At 38.1% G+C, this 24,432-nt stretch overlaps 3 protein-coding genes and 1 pseudogene across 5 annotated transcripts; all 4 read right to left on the minus strand.

Moving 5' to 3' along the window:
* Positions 1-1,182: 1,182 nt before the first annotated feature.
* On the minus strand, positions 1,183-2,703 carry LOC117625260 (annotated as a pseudogene).
* Positions 2,704-3,856: 1,153 nt separating this feature from the next.
* On the minus strand, positions 3,857-13,319 carry LOC117625261. The gene is made up of 14 exons (XM_034356853.1): positions 12,038-13,319; positions 11,397-11,500; positions 11,072-11,239; positions 10,783-10,993; positions 10,433-10,670; positions 10,263-10,350; positions 9,722-10,014; positions 6,463-7,574; positions 5,962-6,096; positions 5,609-5,748; positions 5,289-5,499; positions 4,930-5,167; positions 4,696-4,846; positions 3,857-4,510 (listed from the first exon to the last, which is right to left on the minus strand). Exons 1-14 carry the CDS (start codon positions 13,317-13,319, stop codon positions 4,214-4,216), a joined length of 4,668 nt encoding a protein of 1,555 aa, XP_034212744.1. The 3' UTR covers positions 3,857-4,213.
* Positions 13,320-14,435: 1,116 nt separating this feature from the next.
* Positions 14,436-18,732, minus strand: LOC117623896 (G-type lectin S-receptor-like serine/threonine-protein kinase At4g27290). Its single transcript, XM_034354916.1, has 7 exons — positions 17,338-18,732; positions 16,805-16,939; positions 16,397-16,551; positions 16,108-16,318; positions 15,752-15,989; positions 15,520-15,670; positions 14,436-15,369 (listed from the first exon to the last, which is right to left on the minus strand). The coding sequence occupies exons 1-7, from the start codon at positions 18,620-18,622 to the stop codon at positions 15,076-15,078; spliced, it is 2,469 nt and encodes an 822-aa protein (XP_034210807.1). The 5' UTR covers positions 18,623-18,732; the 3' UTR covers positions 14,436-15,075.
* A 905-nt stretch (positions 18,733-19,637) lies between these two features.
* LOC117624723 (G-type lectin S-receptor-like serine/threonine-protein kinase At4g27290) lies at positions 19,638-23,522 on the minus strand. Of its 3 annotated transcripts, none has more exons than XM_034356141.1 (7): positions 22,156-23,522; positions 21,665-21,796; positions 21,300-21,439; positions 21,012-21,222; positions 20,657-20,894; positions 20,422-20,572; positions 19,638-20,243 (listed from the first exon to the last, which is right to left on the minus strand). In XM_034356141.1, the coding sequence occupies exons 1-7, from the start codon at positions 23,438-23,440 to the stop codon at positions 19,947-19,949; spliced, it is 2,454 nt and encodes an 817-aa protein (XP_034212032.1). In that variant the 5' UTR covers positions 23,441-23,522; the 3' UTR covers positions 19,638-19,946. The 3 variants fall into 3 exon arrangements, with proteins under 3 accessions (XP_034212032.1, XP_034212031.1, XP_034212033.1); XM_034356140.1 differs by having other exon boundaries at positions 21,300-21,454; XM_034356142.1 differs by lacking the exon at positions 21,665-21,796.
* Positions 23,523-24,432: the final 910 nt, after the last annotated feature.

A 24,432-nucleotide genomic window follows, 5' to 3' on the forward strand; every position in this document is an offset into this window, starting at 1 on the left:
GTTATTGCATTACGTTGGGCTTTTGAAATGGCTAAAAGTCTTTTAATATAACAAAAAGCACTTTTAATAGCATTTGGAAAACAAACAAGTGGTTATAGATTATAAAATCACTTTTAGTGCTATCTAGAGAAGTAGGTGCTTCTTAAGAAACATTCAGGGGCGTCTGGCAACGTTTTCGAAGAATGTTTTCTGAGAATATTTTTAGAGAATGAAAACAAGAAAACGAATTTGCATTTTCATGATTCGAAAATGCGTTTGGTAGATTAATTGGAAAACAGATTTAGAAAATAAAAACAGTGAAAACATTTGTCGTAGTACAATTTGAAAATAAGAATATGTGAGTTATTTTTCAAGTCTATTTTTACTAATATATGTTCTAAACAAAGATATTTTTTAAAGGCTAAAATTATTATAAACAATGAAAAAAAATTAGGATATTTTATACTATTGGAGTTTTCAACATGTGTTCATACTATTGGATTCATTCTATAAATAAATAAAATCAGCTTGTTTCTCAAAATAACCCACAATACATTTTCAGGTGAAAACATAAAACAAATAGGCCTTTAAGTTATTAAAAAATAAGTTAACAATGTATATCAAAATTACAAGTTACAACTGGATGATTCTCGCTTATTGCGCCATCATGGGATTATTGATAAATAAAAAAGTATTTGTTTATTAGCATGAGGATGGTGAATGATTAATAACAGTTCAATATAATCAGCTGATCTGCAAACCATTAAAATATTGGGTAATGATGAGGAATTAAATAAGCACACCATCTGTGGGAATTGAAATAAAATAAATGGCCTATGTGTTGCGTGGGAAATTTATATGTCAAAAGATTTAAAAGTTTTCATCTCTCACATCACAAATCAAAAGTTTTTCAATGTCAAGTGGGAGGTAGCACAACTCAACAACAACAAATCCTTCTTTGTTGCTAAACCAATTTATAAACTCAAATATATCTTTCTTGCAGACTATGAAAAATCTTAACTGATTAATTGTTTCCAAGCAGTCAACATTACCCTGCCAAACACATTTTGTGATCCCTTCCCGCACATTAGAACCACAGACGACATGTTTGGTCTAACACAGGCACGTCGTTGCACACATAACAGACCCACATTAACACACATTAACATTTCGGATATGTTTTTTTATTGATAAGAAAAGCAATTACAAGGTTAGAGAGGCCAAATTTAAATTTAAGCCATATGATAGCCTCGACCTGAGTTTCGATGGTTTGATTTGAATTGGTTTCTTAATTTACACTCGACCGATCTTGAGAGTGAAATTTCGCAACCTGGTTAAATCGGGCTGGTTGATGAGCTAAACTTGAAACCGCAGTATCAAACCGGCCCGTGTGCACCCGTCTTTGAAGGAAGGGGTCACTTTCGAATTTAGCCATGACATGCAGATCCGCCAGGGTAACGTATGCCTCTATTCCGCCAGTCTCTTTGGTGTCGACGAAAACTATTAGGTTGTTCAAGGGTAGTGGCTGTATGCCCACCCATGCCGGTCTCCCCCAACCAAAATCCATATCATAGAGGGGAAATCTGCACAAACTACTGAAGTAAGACGTAACTACCTTCCCTCCAGATCTAATAGAAGTTAGAGCAAGTCGGTTCATGAATTTGAAGTGCTCATCACCCTGTTGTAGCCTTTTCACGTAGTCCTTGTCAATCTTACTTATTTCTTCTCGTACCCGCCTCACCATGCCGTGACAAGATTCTTCATCTTCATCATCATAATCATTATCCCCACTACTACTAATCATGAAAAAATGACAAATATTTCCAAATGAATTTTGCTGCAATGGTGGATCAATCCTGGGGCGCAGGTTCACAGTCTGGATCACCATATGCAACTTATTCTTATCATCAATATTTTGATCAGGATCACCCTTGGTAGCTTCCACAAATCGCCTCCATATGAAAGCCGATAAGGTCTCAACACGTGACGGGCGTTTCTCATTGTTTTCCAAGCTTGTATATTTTTCTCTGAGGTCCTCTATCGCAGAGGAATCGAACACGAACCTCTTTGTTACTTTGTTCTTGGTGATACCGGCGTGCGAGTAGTACCTGGTCATCTCCTTGGGTGGGAAGAGCGTGGCTGAAACAAATTCCGGATGCTCTATTTTGGCTTCAAGATTATCATATTCTCCGCGGGAAATGGCAGCCCAAGTTTTGGTGAGCATGAGCATAGATAGTCCATCTGCGAGCTTGTGAGAAACGCTTAGACCAATGGCGAAGCCTCCACTCCACATTCGAACATGTTGAGCTGGACACCTAGGGGAAATTCATTATGATCATGTGCCTCAAAGGGGACAAATTTCTGGAGGTCATCAGGGACCGGATCATTGAGAAAATCACACAGCTGGCAATTGGGTTTTACTTGACCTTCAAGGTAGGGTATTCCCTCGTCATTGCAGTCTACAAAATGGTTCTCCACTCTGAGTCGGCCGGCTAGTGGGTAGAAAAGGGTCAAGACCTCGGATAAGGACTTCTTAAGGTGTTTTGATATTTCAGTAATGGTGGGCGGGGTCTTGCCATTGAATTCATAGAAGAGGACCAAGGAGGTATAAATTGGGGGATTTATTTGATCAAGAAAGGAAAACTGATGGCGTCGAAGATGTTTAGGGGTTGGAGAAAATGGTTTGATGATCTCCTTGGAGATTATTTCCACTTCAACGTTCATTATCTATTGATTGTGGTTCTCACTTCTGTGTGTTGTCATGGGATTTATCCCACACTATAGGTCTTTATTTAATGTAGCACCAGGCAGATAAATAATTAATAATAATTCAATAAGTGACCACTATTAAGATAATTATATTATCGGCCATTTGTGAGAATTAAAATAAAACAAATAATAGAGCCAACGAGGTCTAGTCCAGTGAAAAATGGTATTGATTTGCAGATTAGTGGTCTCAAATTCAACCTTTTATGGCACCTTGATTGTGTGTGTGTGCGCGAAACCTCTTCCCTTGTAGTTTAAACTACTGCTTGTACTAAAATAATTATAATATAATAATAAATAAATAAATAAATAACCCATGTGTTGCGTGGGAATACGAACTTTATATATAATAATGTGACCCTAATTTTTTTTTTTTGTCGAACTGCATGTGAAAAGATCTAGGGTTAAGGAAGCGGGTTAAGACAAAATGGATTAATTAATCTCACAATTCAAAGTTTTCTGCTGGTTTTTAAATCTCTAGTGGGTAGTAGCACCACTCTCCCAGTGGAGGCGGATCAACTCGACCTATGTAAAATAATGAAATGGCAAAGCCTATGCCTACCCCTTCACGACCGCGAATCCTTCAACAACCCCACAACACAACTCAACAACCCCAAAATATGAATAAATCTCAACTATCATTGTTTCCCTGCAAAGCCTTATAAGGTTCAAGTCAATATTACCTGCCATACACATTTTGTGATGGTAAACAGACCCAGACGAAGATATTCAAAGCCTATACTTTATAATATATTAATAAAATTAAAAAACCGGCTATACTCTTTAAATATATTATATTTTCAAAATATAGCCGCGCGGCTAAATTATTTATTAATAAATAAATAAAAAGCTGCCCAAGCAATTTTGAAATTTTGTGGCATACTTCTATTAGTTTATAATTTATAGTTATTAATTTGCTAGTTTCAACATATCAATTTTTTCTGCTTCTTTTTTTCGTGAAAATGTTTGTCTTTGAACTACTTCGTTCTCTCGAATGCTACTAAATAATGTTATTGCACACAATATTTAACTAAAACAATTTTTTCTTCTTTAACTAAAACAAAACAAAACAAAACAAAAAACTCGGGTATCAACCAATCATTGGCACCAGTTGCTCCCCATTCACACGATTTTATATTAACAAAAACAATAAGTCTGCCATAAAAATGCGAATCTAAACCAGTTTTATGGCTCTTTCCTTCCCTTGGGGAGCAAAACAGAGCTAAGTACCAATATAGCCTATAGCTCCTCCAATTTCTTCCACATCCTAGACAACCCAGAATTTTTTTGTTTGTGCCCTAGGAACTGCCCCAAATTAAATTATAACTCAAAAACATGTGTGTTGCATAATATGAAAATCTTGAGTCATTGTTTCCCAGCTATGCCTACAAGGTTCAAATCAAGCTTACACGGCGAACCCATTTTGGTGACAGGAGCATTAACATGCATCAGAAAGTTTGATGATCATCTACCGACCCTTTAACAATGTAGTGCTGAAATTATTTTCTGACAAATCACGCACCCTTGACAGATCATCAGGGAGAGTTCGTTCGGTGTAAAAACCAGGCTGCTTTGGTGGAAGCAATGCAACCTCACTGCTCAGCATTAGAACCACAGATGACATGCTGGGTCTATCTTCAGGTACTTGTTGCACGCATAACAGAGCCACATGAAGACACCGTAACACTTCAGATATGGTGCACGAATCGCTTAGCGACTTATCGATCAGTTCCAGTGGTGTATTTTGGATCCACAGTGTCCAAGCCTAAAACAAATTAAGACATATGTTGTGTTAGTAGGTTGGATTTCATGTCCCTATCCCTCCATGTACACAACAGATGGAGAATTGTTACTTGCATACCCTCTATACTAGTATACTTTAAATGGCAGGCCATTGGAGGAGGTGTATTGAGGATTGCACCATCAAAATAAAATAGTTTTTGTACTTACATGTCCAAGAAGGTTAAGATGGTGATCTGGATGCCAAAATCCCCTGTTCCTCTGCCTACTCAGTATCTCTAGCAGTACAACACCAAAGCTAAATACATCTGATTTCGTCGAGAAAATTCCATCTACTGCATATTCAGGAGGCATATAGCCACTGGGGAATGAAATTGCAGTGAGAAAGAACTTCAAAAGCAGTAGAGCGCAAAATTCAACCATAAAATAAGTTTGCAAACTTACTATGTTCCAACCACTCTATTAGTATTGGCTCGACTTTGATCGCCACCAAATATTTTGGCCAGGCCAAAGTCAGAAATCTTTGGGTTCATATTATCATCAAGCAAAATATTGCTAGCTTTCAGATCTCTATGGATAATCCTTAATCTAGAGTCTTGGTGAAGATAAAGAAGTCCTCGAGCAATTCCATTAATAATGTGAAAGTACATAGGCCAGTCGAGCAATTTAGCTCTTTCCTGGTCTGAAAAATTTTGAAGCATGTTAATTAGTTCAGTACCACATTGAATTTCAGTAGAATAAGTATATAAGGGGAGGATGATATGATTCAAAATCTATGTGGTTCAACTGGGAGAGGAACATACCAAAAATAAAGAAATCCAAGCTTCTGTTGGCCATGAATTCATATATTAAGATTTTTTCGTCATCTTGAGTGCAACAACCAAGAACCTTTACAAGATTGCGGTGCTGTAGTTTGGCTATCAGTATAACTTCATTTTTGAACTCCATCGTTCCTTGTCCAGAATCCTTTGAGAGCCTCTTAACTGCAATTTCTTTCCCGCCTATCAATGTACCCTATGGAATGGATCATCATTCAAAAAAGTCAATAAATGTTGTTTCACAAAATTGCTCAACTTTAGACCCAAAAATAAGCCTAAATTTAGTTTTTTTTTTTTTTTTAAACCTGGTATACGGGTCCAAAACCGCCTTCTCCCAGTTTGTTTCTGCTTGAAAATCCATTGGTGGCATGAACTATTGTGTTCAAGTCAAATAGTGGCAACTCCATGTCTTCCCGGTCTTCTCCAAGGTAATCCTTTCTTCTGACTATTGAAACAGTGGGAGATCTCTTCAGCTAGATGTGGACAGTTGCACTTACGAAATTAATGCTAAAGTTGCTAACCCGTATCTAATGAATTTTTCATAGTAAAAATACTTTTTTTTGGGTCCAATAGTAAAAATACTTTTGATTTAATTTTTTGTGCCAGAATCTTGCAATCATTTATTTAACACGATTAAGTCCATCTCTGAGAAATTTACCTTGATTTCTGAGTTTCTTCTTTCGTATATACAAGATAAACCCCACTATTAGCATTCCCACCAGAAAAAGTACAGAGCTGATTACAATTCCAGCTAGCCTTTTCTTGTTGAACTTGCTCTTTTTCTCAATATCATCTGAAAGATCACAAGTGTAATATAATAAGCATGTCATTTGGAGAACAATTTTTCGTGTTGCAGTTAATTGAGATTCTAATATTACTTATTTTAGCATGCATTACATAACTGCAGATTGAGCACCATGGCCAACAGCAGAGACAACCAAACAACACTTCTGGTTTTCATGGTAATACTTCTGGGTAGAAAAACAAGTATCTGTTCCTGATTATGGGCCGGATCTAGGAAATGCTCTAGGTTTACCGAACTGCTTAAAAATTAAAACGAACTCATTTTTCCCAGACCTCAGAAAATAAGTGATAATTAATGTTATCTACTGTTGGAAAGAAGAACAAAAGTAAGATCAGACAAAATTCTAAAAGCCACCTAGTTCTGAAGAAGCCAGCCGTATATAGAGGTCTTGAGAATCAGATTCGAAGGTTCTTATGTCAGTGAGGTCTCCAAACCAAAGCAAGCAGCCACTTCCTCCATCCCTGATATCTAAATTTGCATATGACGTACATGAGCAGTTTTCCAAACATAATCCCTTGCATTCCTTGAGGCTCTTGCTCTTATCAAACCATGAGGAAGATGTGTCTGGCAATTTAAAGCTAGTGTATTTAAAGAAGCCATCATTATAGCTGCAAGATAATGGAGTATTTCGAACACACCCATCAGACCAATTTTGTGAATTCCATTGTTCTGGCGATTTTGGTATAAATCCCTTCAAGCATGTACATACAGGAGCATTACTGATGTTGCAGCTAGAATATGAACCACAAAAGGCATAAATTTCACACTGGTCTTGTTGGGTTGAAAAGAATGGTTCCCAACTATGTGTGTTTTCAATCCATGTGAACCACTGTGCAATGCCAAATGGGTTCAATGCATATCGCGAGGGCATAGACTTGTTTAGGAGTCTGTACTTATAATAAACCTCATCCTTATTCAAGAAAAATTCAAACTCAGATAGTGGGTTTGGTCGACTGATAGATCCTGTTAATCGAAGGCCGTTCGATGAACCTGATCGAGTTTTTATCTTAGCTCCCTTCATAACTACAAGTTGTGGTAAACCATGAGGAGTCATCCCTAGTGAAAACTCTCCTCGAGCAGGATCTTCTGTGCTCTTCCAAGACGAAACATACCTTTCTAAACCAGTAACGAAGTCCCATCCAAGCTTCATTTCTGGTAGGAATGTGTCACAAGGATAATCAAAACTCTGCCACAGGAAGTTATCGGGGTTAGTTTCGTTTGCATCTTTCACAACAAGATTTCCCGAATCCAATAGTTGTGATACTGGATTATCTACAGTTCTTGATGAGTTGGATGACCATACAATGTCGTTTGAGCTATTGAGAAGGACTAGAACTCCTTGATCAGTGACCTTTAAAACTCCTGAAGAATCATCAAGTGGTGTTTCTCTGTTGGCTACCCATACTACTATCTCATTAGAAATAGTGTACCATATCCCCAGGTATCGGCTTGTCAATTTACCAGGGCTGAAGAATCCCAGTTGAAAGGTTCCACCTGCTGAAACTAGAGTTTGATCACCTCTAATATATTGATTTGGAGAGATAGTGTCTAGTGTATTTGTAGTGGAGGTTCTCACGGAGGAGAATAATAATGAGCACACAAAAAGGGTTCTCAAGGCAATATTCTGATCAGAATGCATAACTTTAGTGAAAAAAACAATATATAACATATATGCAGAGAAGTTAGAAGAAGTAAAATGGAAGATCTCAAGCGTTCGATTGGCTATAAGCTTGTTTTGGTCTCTATGGCTTTCTTCCTTCAACCTCTGTGTCAAGTTTCAGGGCTATTAAGTCTTTTGTTAGGCTTGGATTTCTTCAATGACAGGGCAACTTGGTTTAAAAAAACTTGGTCTCAGCAAAAGAAACTCATAAATTAATACACATGTTGGTCACAAGAGGAAGACTCAGTGAAGTTGACAACCTATAAATTTACTAAAACAAAAGAAATAGATTGTCGAGAAGCCTTACTGAGCAAGAAAAAGACCTCTCCCCCAGCTTCCATGAAGCTTCACTTGTGTCTCTGAAAATCCAACGTCTTTCAGTAAACATATTGATCATTCCAACCTCAACATCTAAAATCACCATCATGTCAGGTCCTGTGCTTCAATGGCCCAATTCAAAGCCAGGATGAGTAAACGAGTCAGTCATGTTTGTGATTGCCAAGCAGAGACAAAACTTGAAATCGAAAATTCGATTAATGTTGAAAAATGAAAGCTTTTTCTTCGAAAACATTACTTCTAGAGCAGAAACTGTTGCATGCCAGAGAAATGCAATCCACCTATGTTAAATACAACCTTCACATGCATACTTGCTCTGCCCATAACATTTTCAGCTTTGGAAATAATGTTTCCAAGCAAGCTTTTGTTTTTCCTGTCACAACCTTGTTCATATGAAAAAGATGAGCTTAGCAGTTAGCTGGTGTCATCAAAGTCTGAAATTCAACAAAGCTAAATAAAGTCATAATAAAATTTCATCAGCATTCAAGTATATGTGTAATATACTATAGTATCTACCAAGACTAAAATTTTGTCTGCTAGACAAACCGTTGCTATGACTTTTGTATTTTCTTTTAGAAAGATACGAAAATGACTCATTTGTTGACAAAACTGATCAAAACTTGAACATATTCACACTGCATCATCAGTTCGTTTCTAATGTTTTTGCTTTGAACACACATGAAAAAGTCACAAGTTTTTCTCTCACATTTTTCTGTCAACCAAGGAAATGTAAATTCAGACCACATTGAAAACCTTATCAAATGGTTAAAAGAGTTTTTATCCATGATTTAAAAGCTACCCATCAACATCTCTCATCTCACCTGAGCCTTAGGTTCTTGTAATTTTACTGTAATTCCGAGAATTTGCGACATGCCCGTCACGTGTTTGACCAGATTCCTGAACCAGACTGGCGAGCATGGACAACATGAATCCATAAAGCTTTACACTTTGAGCGCTTGGCAAATTTCGAACCAACTACATTCAACAAGTCTGCTCTGCTCTTTTAATTTCTCACAATGTGTTGCTGCTGAGCTAACAATTCTGTAGCTTGGTATTTTTGTTTGTCTGCTGTTCTTGAGTTTTTTTTTTTTTTTTTTTTTGGGCTGAGATCTGGTGCTCTACTTCTAGGGTTGGATTATTACGCCATATATAGCATCAATATTTTTTTATTGCATAGATTTTTTTATAAATATTTCGGTTCTTTAATAAAGACAGTAAAATACTCGGGAATCAACCAATCATTGGCACCAGTTGCTCCCCATTACAGGATTTTTTATCAACAAAAACAATAAGTCTGTGCCATAAGAATACAAATCTAGACAAATTTTATGGCTGTTAACTTCTCTGGGGGAGCAAAACAGAGCTAAGAAAAATAACAGCAAGCCTATAGCTCCTTAAAGTTTCTACCACAATCCCAAATTTTTTTGTTTGTGCCTTAGGAACTGCTCCAAATTAACTTATAACTCAATAACATGTGTGGTGCCCAATATGAATAATCTTAAGTCAATGTTTCGCATCTAAGCCTACAAGGTTCAAGTCAAGCTTACATGCCAAACACATTTTGGTGACGGTACACAGGAGCATTAATAGGCACCAGACAGATTGAAAATCATCTACCGAGCCTCTAACAATGTAGTGCTGAAATTATTTTCCGACAAATCACGCCCCCTTGACAGATCATCCGGTAGAGTTCGTTCGGTGTAAAAACCAGGCTGCTTTGGTGGAGGCAATGCAACCTCACTGCTCAGCATTAGAACCACAGATGACATGCTTGGTCTATCTTCAGGTACTTGTTGCACGCATAACAGAGCCACATGAAGACACCGTAACACTTCGGATATGGTGCACGAATCGCTTAGCGACTTATCAATCAGTTCCAGTGGAATATTTTGGATCCATAGTGTCCATGCCTAAAGCATATTAAGACATTTGTTATGTTGGCAGGTTAGGTTTCATGTCCCTATCCCTCTATGTACATAACAAAAGGAGAATTGTTACTTGCATACCCTCTATAATAGTATACTTTAAATGGCAGGCCATTGGAGGAAGTACTTAGAGGATTGCACCATCAAAATAAAATAGTTTTTGCACTTACATGTCCAAGAAGGTTAAGATGGTGATCTGGATGCCAAAATCCCCTGTTCTTCTGCCTACTCAATATCTCTAGCAGTACAACACCAAAGCTAAATACATCTGATTTCGTCGAGAAAATTCCATCTACTGCATATTCAGGGGGCATATAGCCACTGGGAAATGAAATTGCAGTAAGAAAGAATCTCAGAAACAGCAGAATGAAAAATTCAACAATAAAATAAGTTCAAGCCTTACTATGTTCCAACCACCCTTTTTGTATTACCCCGACTTTGATCGACACCACATATTCTGGCCAGGCCAAAGTCAGAAATCTTTGGGTTCTTATCATTATCAAGCAAAATATTGCTAGCTTTCAGATCTCTATGGATAATCCTTAATCTAGAGTCCTGGTGAAGATAAAGAAGTCCTCGAGCAATTCCATCAATAATGTGGAAGCACTTAGGCCAGTCGAGCAATTTCGCTCTTTCCTGGTCTGAAATTTTTTTAGCATGTTAATTAGTTCAGTACCACGTTGAATAATAAGTATATAAGGGGAGGATGATATGATTCAAAAGCTATGTGGTTGAGTTGGGAGAGGAACATACCAAAAATATAGAAATCTAAACTTCTGTTGGGGATGAATTCATATATTAAGATTTTTTCGTCATCTTGAGTGCAACAACCAAGAAGCTTTACAAGATTGCGGTGCTGAAGTTTGGCTATCAGTATAACTTCATTTTTGAACTCCCTCATTCCTTGTCCAGAATCCTTTGAAAGCCTCTTTACTGCAATTTCTTTTCCTCCTATCAATGTACCCTATGGAATGGATCATCATTCAGAAAAGCCAACTTGACGCAAAAGTAATCTAGTTTTAGTTGAATTACTTTATCTTACCTGGTATACTGGTCCAAAACCACCTTCCCCCAGCTTGTTTCTGCTTGAAAAGCCATTAGTGGCATGAACTATTGTGTTGAAGTCAATTAGTGGCAACTCTCTGTCTTCCCGGTCTTCTCCAAGGTCATCCTTTTTTCTGACTACTGAAACAGTAGGAGATCTCTTCAGCTAGATGTGGACAGTTGCACTGATGAAATTAATGCTAACCCCTATCTAATTAATTTTTTATGTTTTGTGCCAGAATCTTGCAATCGTCTATTTAACATGATTAAGTCCATGTCTGAGAAATGTACCTTGATTTCTGAGTTTCTTCTTTCGTATATACAAGATAAACCCCGCTATTAGCATTACCACTAGAAAAAGTACGGAGCTGATTACAATTCCAGCTTGCCTTTTCTTCTTGAACTTGCTCTTTTTTCTCAATGTCATCTGAAAGATCACAAGTGCAATATAATAAGCACGTCATTTGGAGAGCAATTTTTCATGTTGAAGTTAATTGAGATTCTAATATTCCTTTTTTTATAAATAAAACAATGGATTATGCCAGATTAGCTCATGCACAAACGTCCACAACCCTCAAAGAGGGGATCAACACATTCTGGGAGCCCCCGCCGGTCCCCTTGATCATAATTTTATTAATAGACAAGAAACATAAAGAGAACAAGAATAGCAGAGGGGACCTAACCAAAACCCTGCAGAAAAGAAAGACAGTGATACAAAGGCACATCAACATGCTGTCCCAAGAAACCAAAACTCTGAAATCTTTCCATGATTATGGTCCGGATGTAGAAAATGCTCTAGTTTTACCAACCTGCTTATAACTACTACCTCCTCAACCCCCTCTAAAAATAAAAAATAAAGACAAAAAAAAAACTCATTTCCCCTGACCTCAGAAAATAAGTGATAATGTTGTATATTATTGGAAAGAATACCAAAGGTGAGATCAGACAAAATTCTAAAAGCTACCTAGTTCTGAAGAAGCCAGCCGTATATAGAGGTCTTGAGAATCAGATGGCAAGGCTCTTATGTCAATGAGGTTTCCAAACCAAAGCAAGCAGCCACTTCCTCCATCCCTGATATCTAAATTTGCATATGCGGTACATGAGCAGTTTTCCAAACATAATCTCTTGCATTCGTTGAGGCTCATGCTCTTATCAAACCATGAGGAAGATGTGTCTGGCAATTTAAAGCTAGTGTATTTAAAGAACTTATCTTTATAGCTGCAAGCTAATGGAGTATTTAGAATACACCCATCAGACCAATTTTGTGAATTCCAATGTTCTGTCGATTTTGGTATAAATCCCTTCAAGCATGCACATACAGGAGCATTACTGGTGTTGCAGCTAGAATATGCACCACAGAAGGCATAAATTTCACACTCATCTTGTTGGGTTGAAAAGAAGGGTTCCCAACTATGTGTATTTTCAATCCATATGAACCACTGTGCAATGCCAGATGGGGTCAATACATATCTTGAGGGAATAGACCTGTTTAGGAGTCTGTACTCATAATAAACCTCATCCTTATTTAAGAAAAACTCAAACTCAGATGGGGTTGATCGTCTCATAGATCCTGTTAATTGAACGCCGTTCCATGAACCTGATCTAGTCTGTATCTTAGTTCCCTTCATAACAAAAAGTTGTGGTAAACCGTGAGGACTCATCCATAGTGAAAACTCTCCTCGAGCAGGATCTTCTGTGCTCTTCCAACACGAAACATACCTTTCTAAACCAGTAACGAAGTCCCAACCAAGCTTCATTTCTGGTAGGAATGTATCACAAGGATAATCAAAACTCTGCCACAAGAAGTTATCAGGGCTAGTTTCGTTTGCATCTTTCACAACAAGATTTCCCGAATCCAATAGTTGTGATACTGGATTATCTACAGTTCTTGATGAGTTAGATGACCATACAATGCCGTTTGAGCTATTGAGAAGGACAAGAACTCCTTGATCAGTGACCTTTAAAACTCCTGAAGAATCATCAAGTGGTGTTTCTCGGTTGGCTACCCATACTACTATCTCATTGGAAATAGTGTACCATATCCCCAGGTATCGGCCTGTCAATTTACCAGGGCTGAAGAATCCCAGTTGAAAGGTTCCACCTGCTGAAACTAGAGTTTGATCATCTCTAATATATTGATTTGGAGAGAGTGTGCCTAGTGTATTTGTAATGGAGGTTCTCACGAAGGAGAAAAATAATGAGCACACAAAAAGGGTTCTCAAGGCGATATTCTGATAAGAATGCATAACTTTAGTGAAGAAAAAAAAGCAATACATAACATATATGCAGAGAAGTTGGAAGAAGTAAATTGGAAGATCTCAAGCGTTCGATTGGCTATAAGCTTGTTTGGTCTCTATGGATACTATTTAAAAGTAAGCCTCAAAAGGCCCTACCTTCTCTGTCCACCTTTACCTGGAGATGTACTTCTATATGCGTTCTAGATATTAATACGACAGTCATGGAGGATACTTCAACCTGGTATATGTCAATTTTCTTCAGTTCACACAGTGCTTCTATTATACAGTCTAGATTGCCAATCAAATTGAAATTTAAGATGCAATATGTCTAGTATGGACAACTATTAGTATGATTATGGCTTTCTTCCTTCAACCTCTGTGTCAAGTTTCAAGGCTATTAAGTATTTTGTTAGGCTTGGATTTCTTCAATGACGGCAACTTGGTTTAAAAGAACTTGGTCTCAGCAAAAGAAACTCATAAATTAATACACATGTTGGTCACAAGAGGAAGACTCAGTGAAGCTGACAACCCATAAATTGACTAAAACAAAAGAAATAGATTGTCGAGAAGCCTTACCAAGACTAAAATTTTGTCTACTAGACAAATCGTTGCTATGACTTTTGTATTTTTTGTATTTTCTTTTAGAAAAGATACGAAAATGATTCATTTGTTGACAAAACTGATCAAAACTTGAACATATTCACACTGCATGATCAGTTCGTTTCTAATGTTTTTGCTTTGAACACACATGAAAAAGTCACATAAGTTTCTCTCACATTTTTCTGTCAACCAAGGAAATGTAAATTCAGACCACATTGAAAACCTTATCAAATGGTTAAAAGAGTATTTATCCATGATTTAAGCTACCCATCAACATCTCTCATCTCACCTGAGCCTTAGGTTCTTGTAATTTACTGTAATTCCTAGAATTTGCCACGCGCCCGTCACATGTCCGACCAAATTCCTGAACCAGACTGGCGAGCATGGACAACATAAATCCATAAAGCTTTACACTTTGAGTGCTTCAATGGCCCAATTCAAAGCCAGGATGATTAAACGACTCAGTCATGTTTGTGATTGCCAAGCAGAATAAAAAAAAACTTTAAATCAAAATATGGATTAATATTGAAGAACGAAAGCTTTTTCTTTGAAAACGTTACTTCTAGAGCAGAAACTATTGCATGTCAGTGCAATGCAATCCTCCTATGTTAAGTACAACCTTCACATGCATGCTTGCTCTGCCCACAACAATTTGAGCTCTGGAAATAATATTTCCAAGCAAGCTTGTTTTTCTTATCACATATTTTCTGCTTGTTAGTTGACAGTTTTATATACCTAGGGGGAGTAAAACCATAGTGAAATTTTCTTCTTCTTTTTTTGGTAAGTACCATGAGGTGTCTGGGCCAGCTTACTCGCACCTCGACTAATCCCCACTCGCGGATCTAAGCCCGCCGCTAGCCACCAGGTGTTGTTACTGCTGGGACTCGAACTGGGAAGCAAACCTAACCGAACCCCAAAGCCTTACCCAAATGGCGGACAAACCACTGGGCCACTCTTGGTTGGTTTTCTGCAACAACCCAAAAACCCCAAATCCTTTCTTTGTTGTAAGGTAGGAACTGCTCCAAGCAAACTTTAATTCAATCACTTCTTTCTTGCATAATATGGACAATCCCAGGTCATAGTTTTCCTGCTAAGGTTGTAAACAACCAGCCATATCCAGTATGTGATGGTAGAGAGAAGCATGAACAATCACCAGAATCATGATCTACCGTCCCTCTACCACTGTAATGAAATTATCCGCTGAACATGGGGGCATCCTTGATGGTGATCCGGGGACACTTCGTTCAGTGTAAAAACCAGGCTGCTTTGGTGGAGGCAAGGTAATATCACTGCTCAACATCAGAACCACAGATGACATGCTTGGTCTATCTTCAGGCACTCTTTGCACACATAACAGCCCGACATGAAGACACCTTAAAACTTCAGATATGGTGCACGAATCACTTAATGTCTTATCAATCAGTTCCAATGGTTTCTCTTGATTCCATAGTGTCCATGCCTTAAAAAATTGAAACATATATGATATGTTATTAGGCATATATGGCATGTCATTGAATTCAAGGAGGTGCTTCGAAGATTGCACCATCTAATTCACTAGTTTCTTCAAAGTAAAATGATAGTACTTAATGCTTTATACTAAGTTACTAACATGTCCAAGAAGGTTAAGGTGGTGATCTGGGTGAGAAAATCCCCTGTTCTTTTGCCTACTCAGCATCTCTAGCAGTATAACTCCAAAGCTAAAGACATCAGATTTCATCGAGAAAATTCCATCAACTGCATATTCAGGAGACATGTAACCACTGCACAATCAAATTGCAGTGAGTAAGAAATTCAACAAAAACAGCACAATGTAAAATGTAACCATATTTAAATATACTTACTACGTTCCAACCACTCTTTTTGTATTACCCTGACTCTGATCACCACCAAATGTTTTAGCGAGGCCGAAGTCTGAAATCTTAGGGTTCATACTATCATCAAGCAGGATATTGCTAGCTTTCAAATCTCTATGGATAATCCTTAATCTAGAGTCTTGGTGAAGATAAAGAAGCCCTCTAGAAATTCCACCAATAATGTGGAAGCACGTAGGCCAGTCAAACAACTTTTGTCCCTCTTGATCTAAAGAAAATTTGAGACTGTTAACTCTATGCAACATTGAATCCTTGTATATATAAGATTAAAGGCGAAGAATGGTATTGACTTAAAAGCCATATGTTGGCTTTAGAGAGAACCATACCAAAAATAAAGAAGTCCAAGCTTCCGTTGGGCATGAATTCATATATCAAGATGTTTTCATCTTCTTTAATGCAACAACCCAAAAGCTTTACAAGATTGCGATGCTGAAGTCCGGCTATCAGTATAACTTCATTCTTGAACTCCCGCAGTCCTTGTCCGGAATCCTTTGAAAGCCTTTTCACTGCAATTTCTTCCCCTCCTATCAATGTACCCTATGGATCATCGTTTGGAAAAGTCTTAAAACTTGTATCAAATATATAGCTCACTTTAGTTGCATAAAATATTGTTACCTTATACACAGGTCCAAAACCACCTTCTCCCAGCTTGTTGCTGCTTGAAAAGTCATTGGTGGCTTTAGCTACGGTGCTCAAATCAAATAGTGGTAACTCCATGTTTTCCCTGTCTTCTCCAAGGTAATCTTTTCTGCAATCTATGCTTCTGACTCCTGAAATGACAAGGAGATCTCCTCAGCATGGATAAATAGATGTGTAAGAATTCTATTGGTTAATCAATTGGTCAAATCACAATATGCCATGTGTCCCAATTTAATTGGTTCAATGCGAAACCCTAAGCCAAATCTTGGAACACAAGAAAATCACACACTATAATCTAATGCAAATTTCATAGTACAGATACTTTGATTTAATTTTTTGTGCCCGAATTTTACAATCATGTATTCGAAAGAATTCAATTTTTACCTTGATTTCTGAGTTTCTTCTTCCGTATATACAATATCAATCCAATTATTAACGTTCCGACAAGAAAAACTGCAGAGCTGATAAGAATTCCAGGTAGCTTTTCCTTGTTGAGCTTGCTCTTTTTCTCAATTCCATCTGAAATATCACAATTAAAACAAAATTTTCATGCAATTCGGTAAAAAATTTATCATGATGCAGATACTCTGAATCTAACACCAACTTATTTTAGCCGTGCTCTGCATAACTGCACATGAAGCAGGCCAACCCAAGAAATAACACCATTTGTGGTTTTCATGCTATTACCATTGGGTAGAAGAACATGTAGTTCGACTTTTACTATGGACCTAGATCTAGGTAAAGCTCAGTGATTCTAACCATGCTGCTTCTAACTTCTGCCCCCATCAAACACCCTTCCAAAAGAAAAACATAAAAAGTAGACGACAAACTCATTTTCCCTTAACCTCTAAGTATATTGTGATATTGTCATTGGCTAGAAAAACAAAAATAAGATGAAATAAAAGTCAAAGAGCTACCAAGTTCTGAAGCTGCCATCCGTATATAGAGGTCTTGACCACCACCGGGAGTGAATTGTCTTATGTCAGTGAGGTTACCAAACCAAAGCAAACAGCCAGTTCCTCCCTCCCTGACATCTAAATTTGCATATGCCGTACATGAGCAGTTTTTCAAACATAATCCCTTACATTCCTTGAGGGTCATGCTCTCATCAAACCATGAGGAAGATGTGTCTGGCAATTTAACACCAGTGTACTTTAGGAAGCCATCTCCATAGCTGCAAGCCAATGGAATCTTTCGAACACACCCATCAGACCAATATCCCGAATTCCAATCTTGTGGAGATTTTGGAACAAATCCCTTCAAGCATTCACATGATGGAGAGACATTCATATTGCAACTAGTATATGCGCCACACAAGGCATAATTTTGACACTGATCTGCTTGGAATGTAGAGGAAAGTTCCCAACTATGTGTTTGGTGCACCCATGTGAATCTCTGTGCAATGCCTGATGGGTTCAGTACGTATCTTGAGAACGTGGACCTGTTTAGGAGTCTGTACTCGTAATAGATCTCATCCTTGTCCAACACAAATTCATACCCAAGTATTTGGTTTTCCCGTGTTTGTGGAGGATATGGATATGCTGTAAAATAAATGCCGTTCCATGACCCTGCTGTAGCCACTATCTTAGCTCCTTTCATAGTATCAACTTGTGGGAAACCACGACGATCCATCCGTAATGAAAACTCTCCTGGAGCAGGATCTTCTGTGCTCCTCCAAGACGAGACGTACCTATCTAAACCAGTAACTAAGTCCCAACCAAGCTTCATTTCTGGTAGGAATGTGTCACAAGGATAATCAAAACTCTGCCACAAGAATTTATCAGGGTTAGTTTCATTTCCATCTTTCACAACAAGATTTCCAGAATCCAAAAGTTGTGACACTGGATTCCCTGCAGTTGTTGATGAATTTGATGACCATACAATCCTGGTTGAGCTATTGAGAAGGACTAGAACTCCTTGCTCAGTGACCTTCAAAACTCCTGAAGAATTGCCAAGTGGTGTTTCTCTGTTGGCTACCCATACAACTGCCTCAGTATCAAAAGTGTACCATATTCCCAAGTATCGGCCTTCTGATGCACCGGGGCTAAAGAATCCAAGTTCAAAGCTTCCACCTGCAGAAACTAGAGTTTCACCATCTCTAATATATCTACTTGGAGTGATTGTGTCTAGTGTGCTTGTAGTTGAAATTCTTAAGAAGGAGAAAAACAAGAAGCACACAAAAAGGTTCCTCAAGGCTTGCATTGATATTCTGGGACTATATACTTATCCAACGAAATTATGCAGAGGAGATGGAAGTACCAAAACGTAAAAGTACAAAATATGTTTCTGTACTGATAATAAGTAAGCCTATATTTGTTAGACTTGGTTTTCTTATTTTACACGGCACCTTGGTTTGGAAAGTTGGTCTCTGTGGAAGAAACTCATGGACTTTGGGCAATTAGGACATGCAATACAAGTCCATTTCACCAGAGGAAAAAGACTCAACCAAGTTGATGGCTGATAATTGACCACGTGTGTGTGTGTCATCTCCAGTGGTAGATTGCCAAACAAATTTATTGTAGAATTCTCATATAAACCCACATGACAAATACCCAGCAGCCATGAAGCTTCGCTTTTGGTTAACATATTTGACTTTTGCAACCTCAAAAAGAGCCCAAAATAGCCATCATGCATGCATGTCAAATCTTAAATGGAATTCAAGGATTAGCACAACTCAGCCTCTACTTAAATTCAACTGTGGTAGAAATGGGGTATGCAATGGTAAATATAGTGGTGCACCTTCAATTCATCTTGCGTATGTTACATAACGATACGAATGAGTGACAAGATGCAAAAGCCATTAGAACAATAATAATAAATAAGATCACCTGGGCCGGTTCCTTCACTATTTACTTTGATTCAGGCGATTAATGCGCCCACCACTTGTTCGATCAAATTCCCGAACCAGACCTGCGTGCATGGACCTATGTTAATATCATCCCAAACACGACACGAGTTTTCCTCAGAGAATCCAGAAAGCTTTAGACTTCATTGAGAGTTGGGAAAATTGTTACCCATAATCTTCCACTTCCATTGGTTGTTAAAGCGTGTGTGGCGCCAAATATGGCATTTCTCTAGATAAGGGTCGCTCTTGGGTCTCCTCTCTTCGATCGTATTCTCAAAGAAATGAAAAGAAAAGAAACACTATGTTTTCATCTTTTACTGTTATCAGTGTTCATTCTAAGAATTGTGCATCAGGAAATAACTAATTTTAAAATAAAAATAATAACCAATTGGGCTGCGATGTGAATTTCAACAATCGTAAAATTCACATTTTCTGGTTGTTAAATATCATTACTTACAGCACACCTTGGGGGAGTAGAAACAGAGTAAAATCAAATGAATGGCAAAGCAAAGCAAAGCTCCAAACCAACTTCTAATTCAACGAATTTTTCTTGCATAACATGAATAATGATAATGTCTCATATCATTGTCTCCCACCTAAGACTACAAGCATCAAGTCAATCTGCCAAACACATTCCGTGATGATAGACAGAAGCATCAACAAAGCACCCGGAACAAAAATCTACCGAGCCTCGATCACTGTAGTGCTGAAATAATTCACTGAAAACGGGTGCTTCCTTGATGGTGATTCAGGGACACTTCGTTCAGTGTAAAAACCAGGCTGCTTTGGTGGAGGCAAAGTAATATCACTGCTCAACATTAGAACCACATATGACATGTTTGGTCTATCTTCTGGTACTCTTTGCACACATAACAGCCCCACATGAAGACACCTTAACACTTCAGATATGTTGCACGAATCATATAACGTCGTATCTATCAATTCCAGTTGTTTATCTTGAATCCATAATGTCCATGCCTTGAACAAATTGAAAAATAAATGAGATGTTAGTAGGATGACATGTAATTAGAGCATTGCTACATTCTGTCTATACTGGTATATGGCATGTCATTGGAGAAAGTGCTTAGAACATTGCACTGTCTAATTCGCTAGGTTTTTCAAAGTAAAATGATGGTACTTAATGCTTTATACTCACATGTCCAAGAAGGTTAAGGTGGTGATCTGGATGAGAAAATCCCCTGTTCTTTTTCCTACTCAACATCTCTAGCAGTATAACTCCAAAGCTAAAGACATCAGATTTCATTGAGAAAATTCCATCTACTGCATATTCGGGAGACATGTAACCACTGCACAATCAAGTTTCAGTCAGCAGTAAGAATTTCAACAAAAACAACACAATGTAAAATGTAAACCAGAGAAAATATACTTACTACGTTCCAACCACTCTTTTTGTATTACCCCGACTTTGATCACTTCCAAATGTTTTAGCTAGGCCGAAGTCTGAAATCTTAGGGATCATATCATGATCAAGCAGGACATTGCTAGCTTTCAAATCTCTATGGATAATCCTTAATCTAGAGTCCTGGTGAAGATAAAGAAGCCCTCTAGCAATTCCACCAATAATGTGGAAGCACGCAGGCCAGTCGAGCAATTTTTGTCCCTCTTGATCTGAAGAAAATTTCAGGATGTTAACTCAATGCAACATTGAATCCTTGTAGAATAAGATTAAAGGTGAAGGATGGTATGACTTAAAAGCCATCTGGTTGGCATCAGAGAGGACCATACCAAAAATAAAGAAGTCCAAGCTTTTGTTGGGCATGAATTCATATATCAAGATTTTTTCCTCTTCTTGAACGCAACAACCCAAGAGCTTTACAAGATTGCGGTGCTGAAGTCTTGCTATCAGTATAACTTCATTTTTGAACTCTATAATTCCTTGTCCGGAATTCTTCGAAAGCCTTTTCACTGCAATTTCTTTCCCTCCTATCAATGTACCCTATGGATCATCATTTAGAAAAGCCTTAAAACTTGTATCACAGAGTAGCTCACTTTCGATGCATGAATTTATGTTACCTTGTACACAGGTCCAAAACCACCTTCTCCCAGCTTGTTGCTGCTTGAAAAGTCATTAGTGGCTTTAGCTAGGGTGGACAAATCAAATAATGGTAACTCCATGTCTTCCCTGTCTTCTCCAAGGTAATCTTTTGTGACTCCTGAAATTGGTAGATCTTCAGCATGGATAAATAGATGTGTAAGAATTCAATTGGTTATTCAATTGGTCAAATCACCATATGCCATGCGTCACCATTTAATTGGTTCAATGCTTTACCCTAAACCAAATCTTGGAACACAAGAAAATCACACTATCGAAATTAAATACTAATAATCTAATGCATATTTCATAGTCGAGATACTTTGGTCCATGTTGAGATATTTACCTTGATTTCTGAGTTTCCTCTTTCGTATATACAATGTCCATCCAATTATAAACCACACAAGAAAAACTGCAGAGCCGATGAGTATTATGGGTAGCTTTTTCTTCTTGAAAGTGCTCTTTCTCTCAATTCCATCTGAAATATTATAATTAAAACAGAATCTTCATGCAAGTTTCTCATGTTAAAGTAATTGTGAATCTAAACTAAAACCAACTTATTTTAGCTACACTTTGCATAACTGCAGATGAAGCAGCAAGGCCAACCCAGGAAATCTCCACCATTTGTGGTTTTCATGCTATTACCATTAGGTAGAAGAACATGAAATTCGGGTTTTCATGCTGCTTCTTACTGCCCCATCAAACCCCCTACCAAAAGCAAAACATAATAAGCAGACAAAAACTCATTTTCCCTTAACCTCTAAATATATTGTCAAAATGTTTTCCACTATTGTCTTGAAAAACAAAAACAAGATCAAATAAAAGTGTAAGACTTACCAAGTTCTGAAGCTGCCATCCGTACATAGAGGTCTTGACCACCACCGGAAGTGAATTGTGTCATGTCAGTGAGGTTACCAAACCAAAGCAAACAGCCAGTTCCTCCCTCCCTGATATCTAAATTTGCATATGCCGTACATGAGCAGTTGTTCAAACATAATCCATTGCATTCCTTGAGGCTCATGCTTTTGTCATACCATGAGGAAGATGTGTCTGGCAATTTAACCCCAGTGTAATTTAGGAAGCCATCTCCTGAGCTGCAAGCCAATGGAATCTTTCTAACACACCCATCAGACCAATATCCTGAATTCCAATCTTTTGGAGATTTTGGTACAAATCCCTTCAAGCATGCACATATGGGAGAGACATTGACACTGCAACTAGTATATGCACCACACAAGGCATAATTTTGACACTGATCTGCTTGGACTGCAGAGGAAAGTTCCCAACTATGTGTTTGGTACACCCATGTGAATTGATGTGCAGTGCCTGATGGATCCAACACATATCTCGAGAACATGGACGTGTTTAGAAGCCTGTACTCATAATAGACCTCATCCTTGTTCAACACAATTTCATACTCCAATGTTGGGCTTGCTTGTGTTTGTGGATTATATGGATATCCTGTAAAATGAAGGCCGTTCCATGACCCTGGTCTAGACATTATCTTAGCTCCTTTCATAGTAACAACTTGTGGGAAACCACGACGATCCATCCGTGATGAAAACTCTCCTGGAGCAGGATCTTCTGTGCTCCTCCAAGACGAGAGGTACCTCTCTAAACCAGTAACCAAGTCCCAACCAAGCTTCATTTCTGGTAGGAATGTGTCACAAGGATAATCAAAACTCTGCCACAACAAGTTAACAGGGTTGGTTTCATTTCCATCTTTCACAACAAGATTTCCTGAATCCATGAGTTGTGATACTGGATTCCCTGCAGTTGTTGATGAATTTGATGACCATACAATCCTGTTTGTGCTATTGAGAAGGACTAGAAGTCCTTGCTCAGTGACCTTCAAAACTCCTGAAGAATCGCCAAGTGGTGTTTCTCTGTTGGCTACCCATACAACTGTCTCAGTATGAACAGAGTACCATATTCCTAAGTATCGACCTTTTGATGTACCAGGGCTAAAGAATCCCAGTTGAAAACTTCCACCTGCTGAAATTAGAGTTTCACCGTCTCTCATAGATCGACTTGGAGTGATTGTGTCTAATGCGGTTGTAGTTGAGATTCTTATGAAGGAGATTAACAAGGAGCAGACAAAAAGTCTTCTCAAGGCTTGCATCGATATTCTGAGACTATAAAAGTTATGCAGAGAAGATGGAAGAAGCAAAAGCTAGAAGTAAAAGATATGTTTCTATAATGATAATAAGTATGCCTACCCTTGGTTTCGAAAGTCTTGCGGACTTGGGTTTCATATAAGCTAAAATGAAAGACGTCTTTTTATAATGACATGATAGGGTCTGGCTTAACAAGGAAACCTTAGATGATTGGGGACAGGTGACGACAATTCCAAGGTAGATGTATTATTCTCTTAATGCTAAGGAAAAACAGAGGACATTGGTCCCATAACCAAGTGGGCCTTCGAGATATTGGGCTTGCGGGTCTGAGAAGAGAGGTTGTATAATGAATCACTGCTCAACTTTTGACACAACACCTTGGTTTCGAAAGTCTTGGCCTTGGGACTTTGGTTTCTTACCCTTTATATAAACTCATTTGACAAATACGTTTCTCTCCCCCAGCTGTCATAACATGTTTCAAAAGTTGCATCTTTTGGTTAACATATTGACCTTTGCAACCCTCAGAAGAGTCAAAGATGGCATGCACGTCAAATCTTATATGGAATTCAAGCATTAAATTCAACAGAAAACGGTAAATCACTAAAGTTGATATTTGTGGGGGTTGTTTTGTTACATATATTGTCAACGAGGTTCAAACTTGAAATTACTGCTCTGTAAGTCAAGGTTTTTTTCATAAGGCTTAGACTCCGATGCAGGGACGAATGCAGCTAATGGGCTGTATGGGCTATAGCCCATGCCAAAAAAATTTTGATTTTTAAATGTGATGTAGTCTTAGCCTCAAAAAAAAAAAAATATCTATAGCTAAATAGAAGGGATAGCCCCCACTTCGTACCTGCATTCATAGCAAACAGAGTCAAAACCTACTTGAGTGGTAAAAAACAAAAAAAACAGAAAGCATCAGTTCGTGAGGGTGAACGCAAAGAGGCCGACAAAGCCAGAGGCACCCCACCAATAATTGGTCCAGCTCCAGTTCAAC

Source organism: Prunus dulcis, chromosome 4 (genome assembly GCF_902201215.1).
Source record: "Prunus dulcis chromosome 4, ALMONDv2, whole genome shotgun sequence".
Lineage (NCBI taxonomy): Eukaryota > Viridiplantae > Streptophyta > Magnoliopsida > Rosales > Rosaceae > Prunus > Prunus dulcis.

Coding starts and splice junctions, on each gene's coding strand:
- LOC117623896 (XM_034354916.1), bottom strand. CDS start 18,622: ATGCAAGCCTTGAGGAACCTTTTTGTGTGCTTCTTGTTTTTCTCCTTC. Junction 15,990..16,107: donor CTTGGACTTCTTTATTTTTG/GTATGGTTCTCT, acceptor AATTTTCTTTAG/ATCAAGAGGGACAAAAGTTG. Junction 15,671..15,751: donor AAAAGAGTGGTTGGAACGTA/GTAAGTATATTT, acceptor TTGATTGTGCAG/TGGTTACATGTCTCCTGAAT.
- LOC117624723 (XM_034356140.1), bottom strand. CDS start 23,440: ATGCAAGCCTTGAGAAGACTTTTTGTCTGCTCCTTGTTAATCTCCTTC. Junction 21,455..21,664: donor GAGGAAACTCAGAAATCAAG/GTAAATATCTCA, acceptor TCCATGCTGAAG/ATCTACCAATTTCAGGAGTC. Junction 21,223..21,299: donor GTTTTGGACCTGTGTACAAG/GTAACATAAATT, acceptor GATGATCCATAG/GGTACATTGATAGGAGGGAA.
- LOC117625261 (XM_034356853.1), bottom strand. CDS start 13,319: ATGCATTCTTATCAGAATATCGCCTTGAGAACCCTTTTTGTGTGCTCA. Junction 7,575..9,721: donor ACTACATTGTTAGAGGCTCG/GTAGATGATTTT, acceptor GGGATTCTTCAG/CCCTGGTAAATTGACAAGCC. Junction 4,847..4,929: donor AATAGAGTGGTTGGAACATA/GTAAGTTTGCAA, acceptor TTCATTCCCCAG/TGGCTATATGCCTCCTGAAT.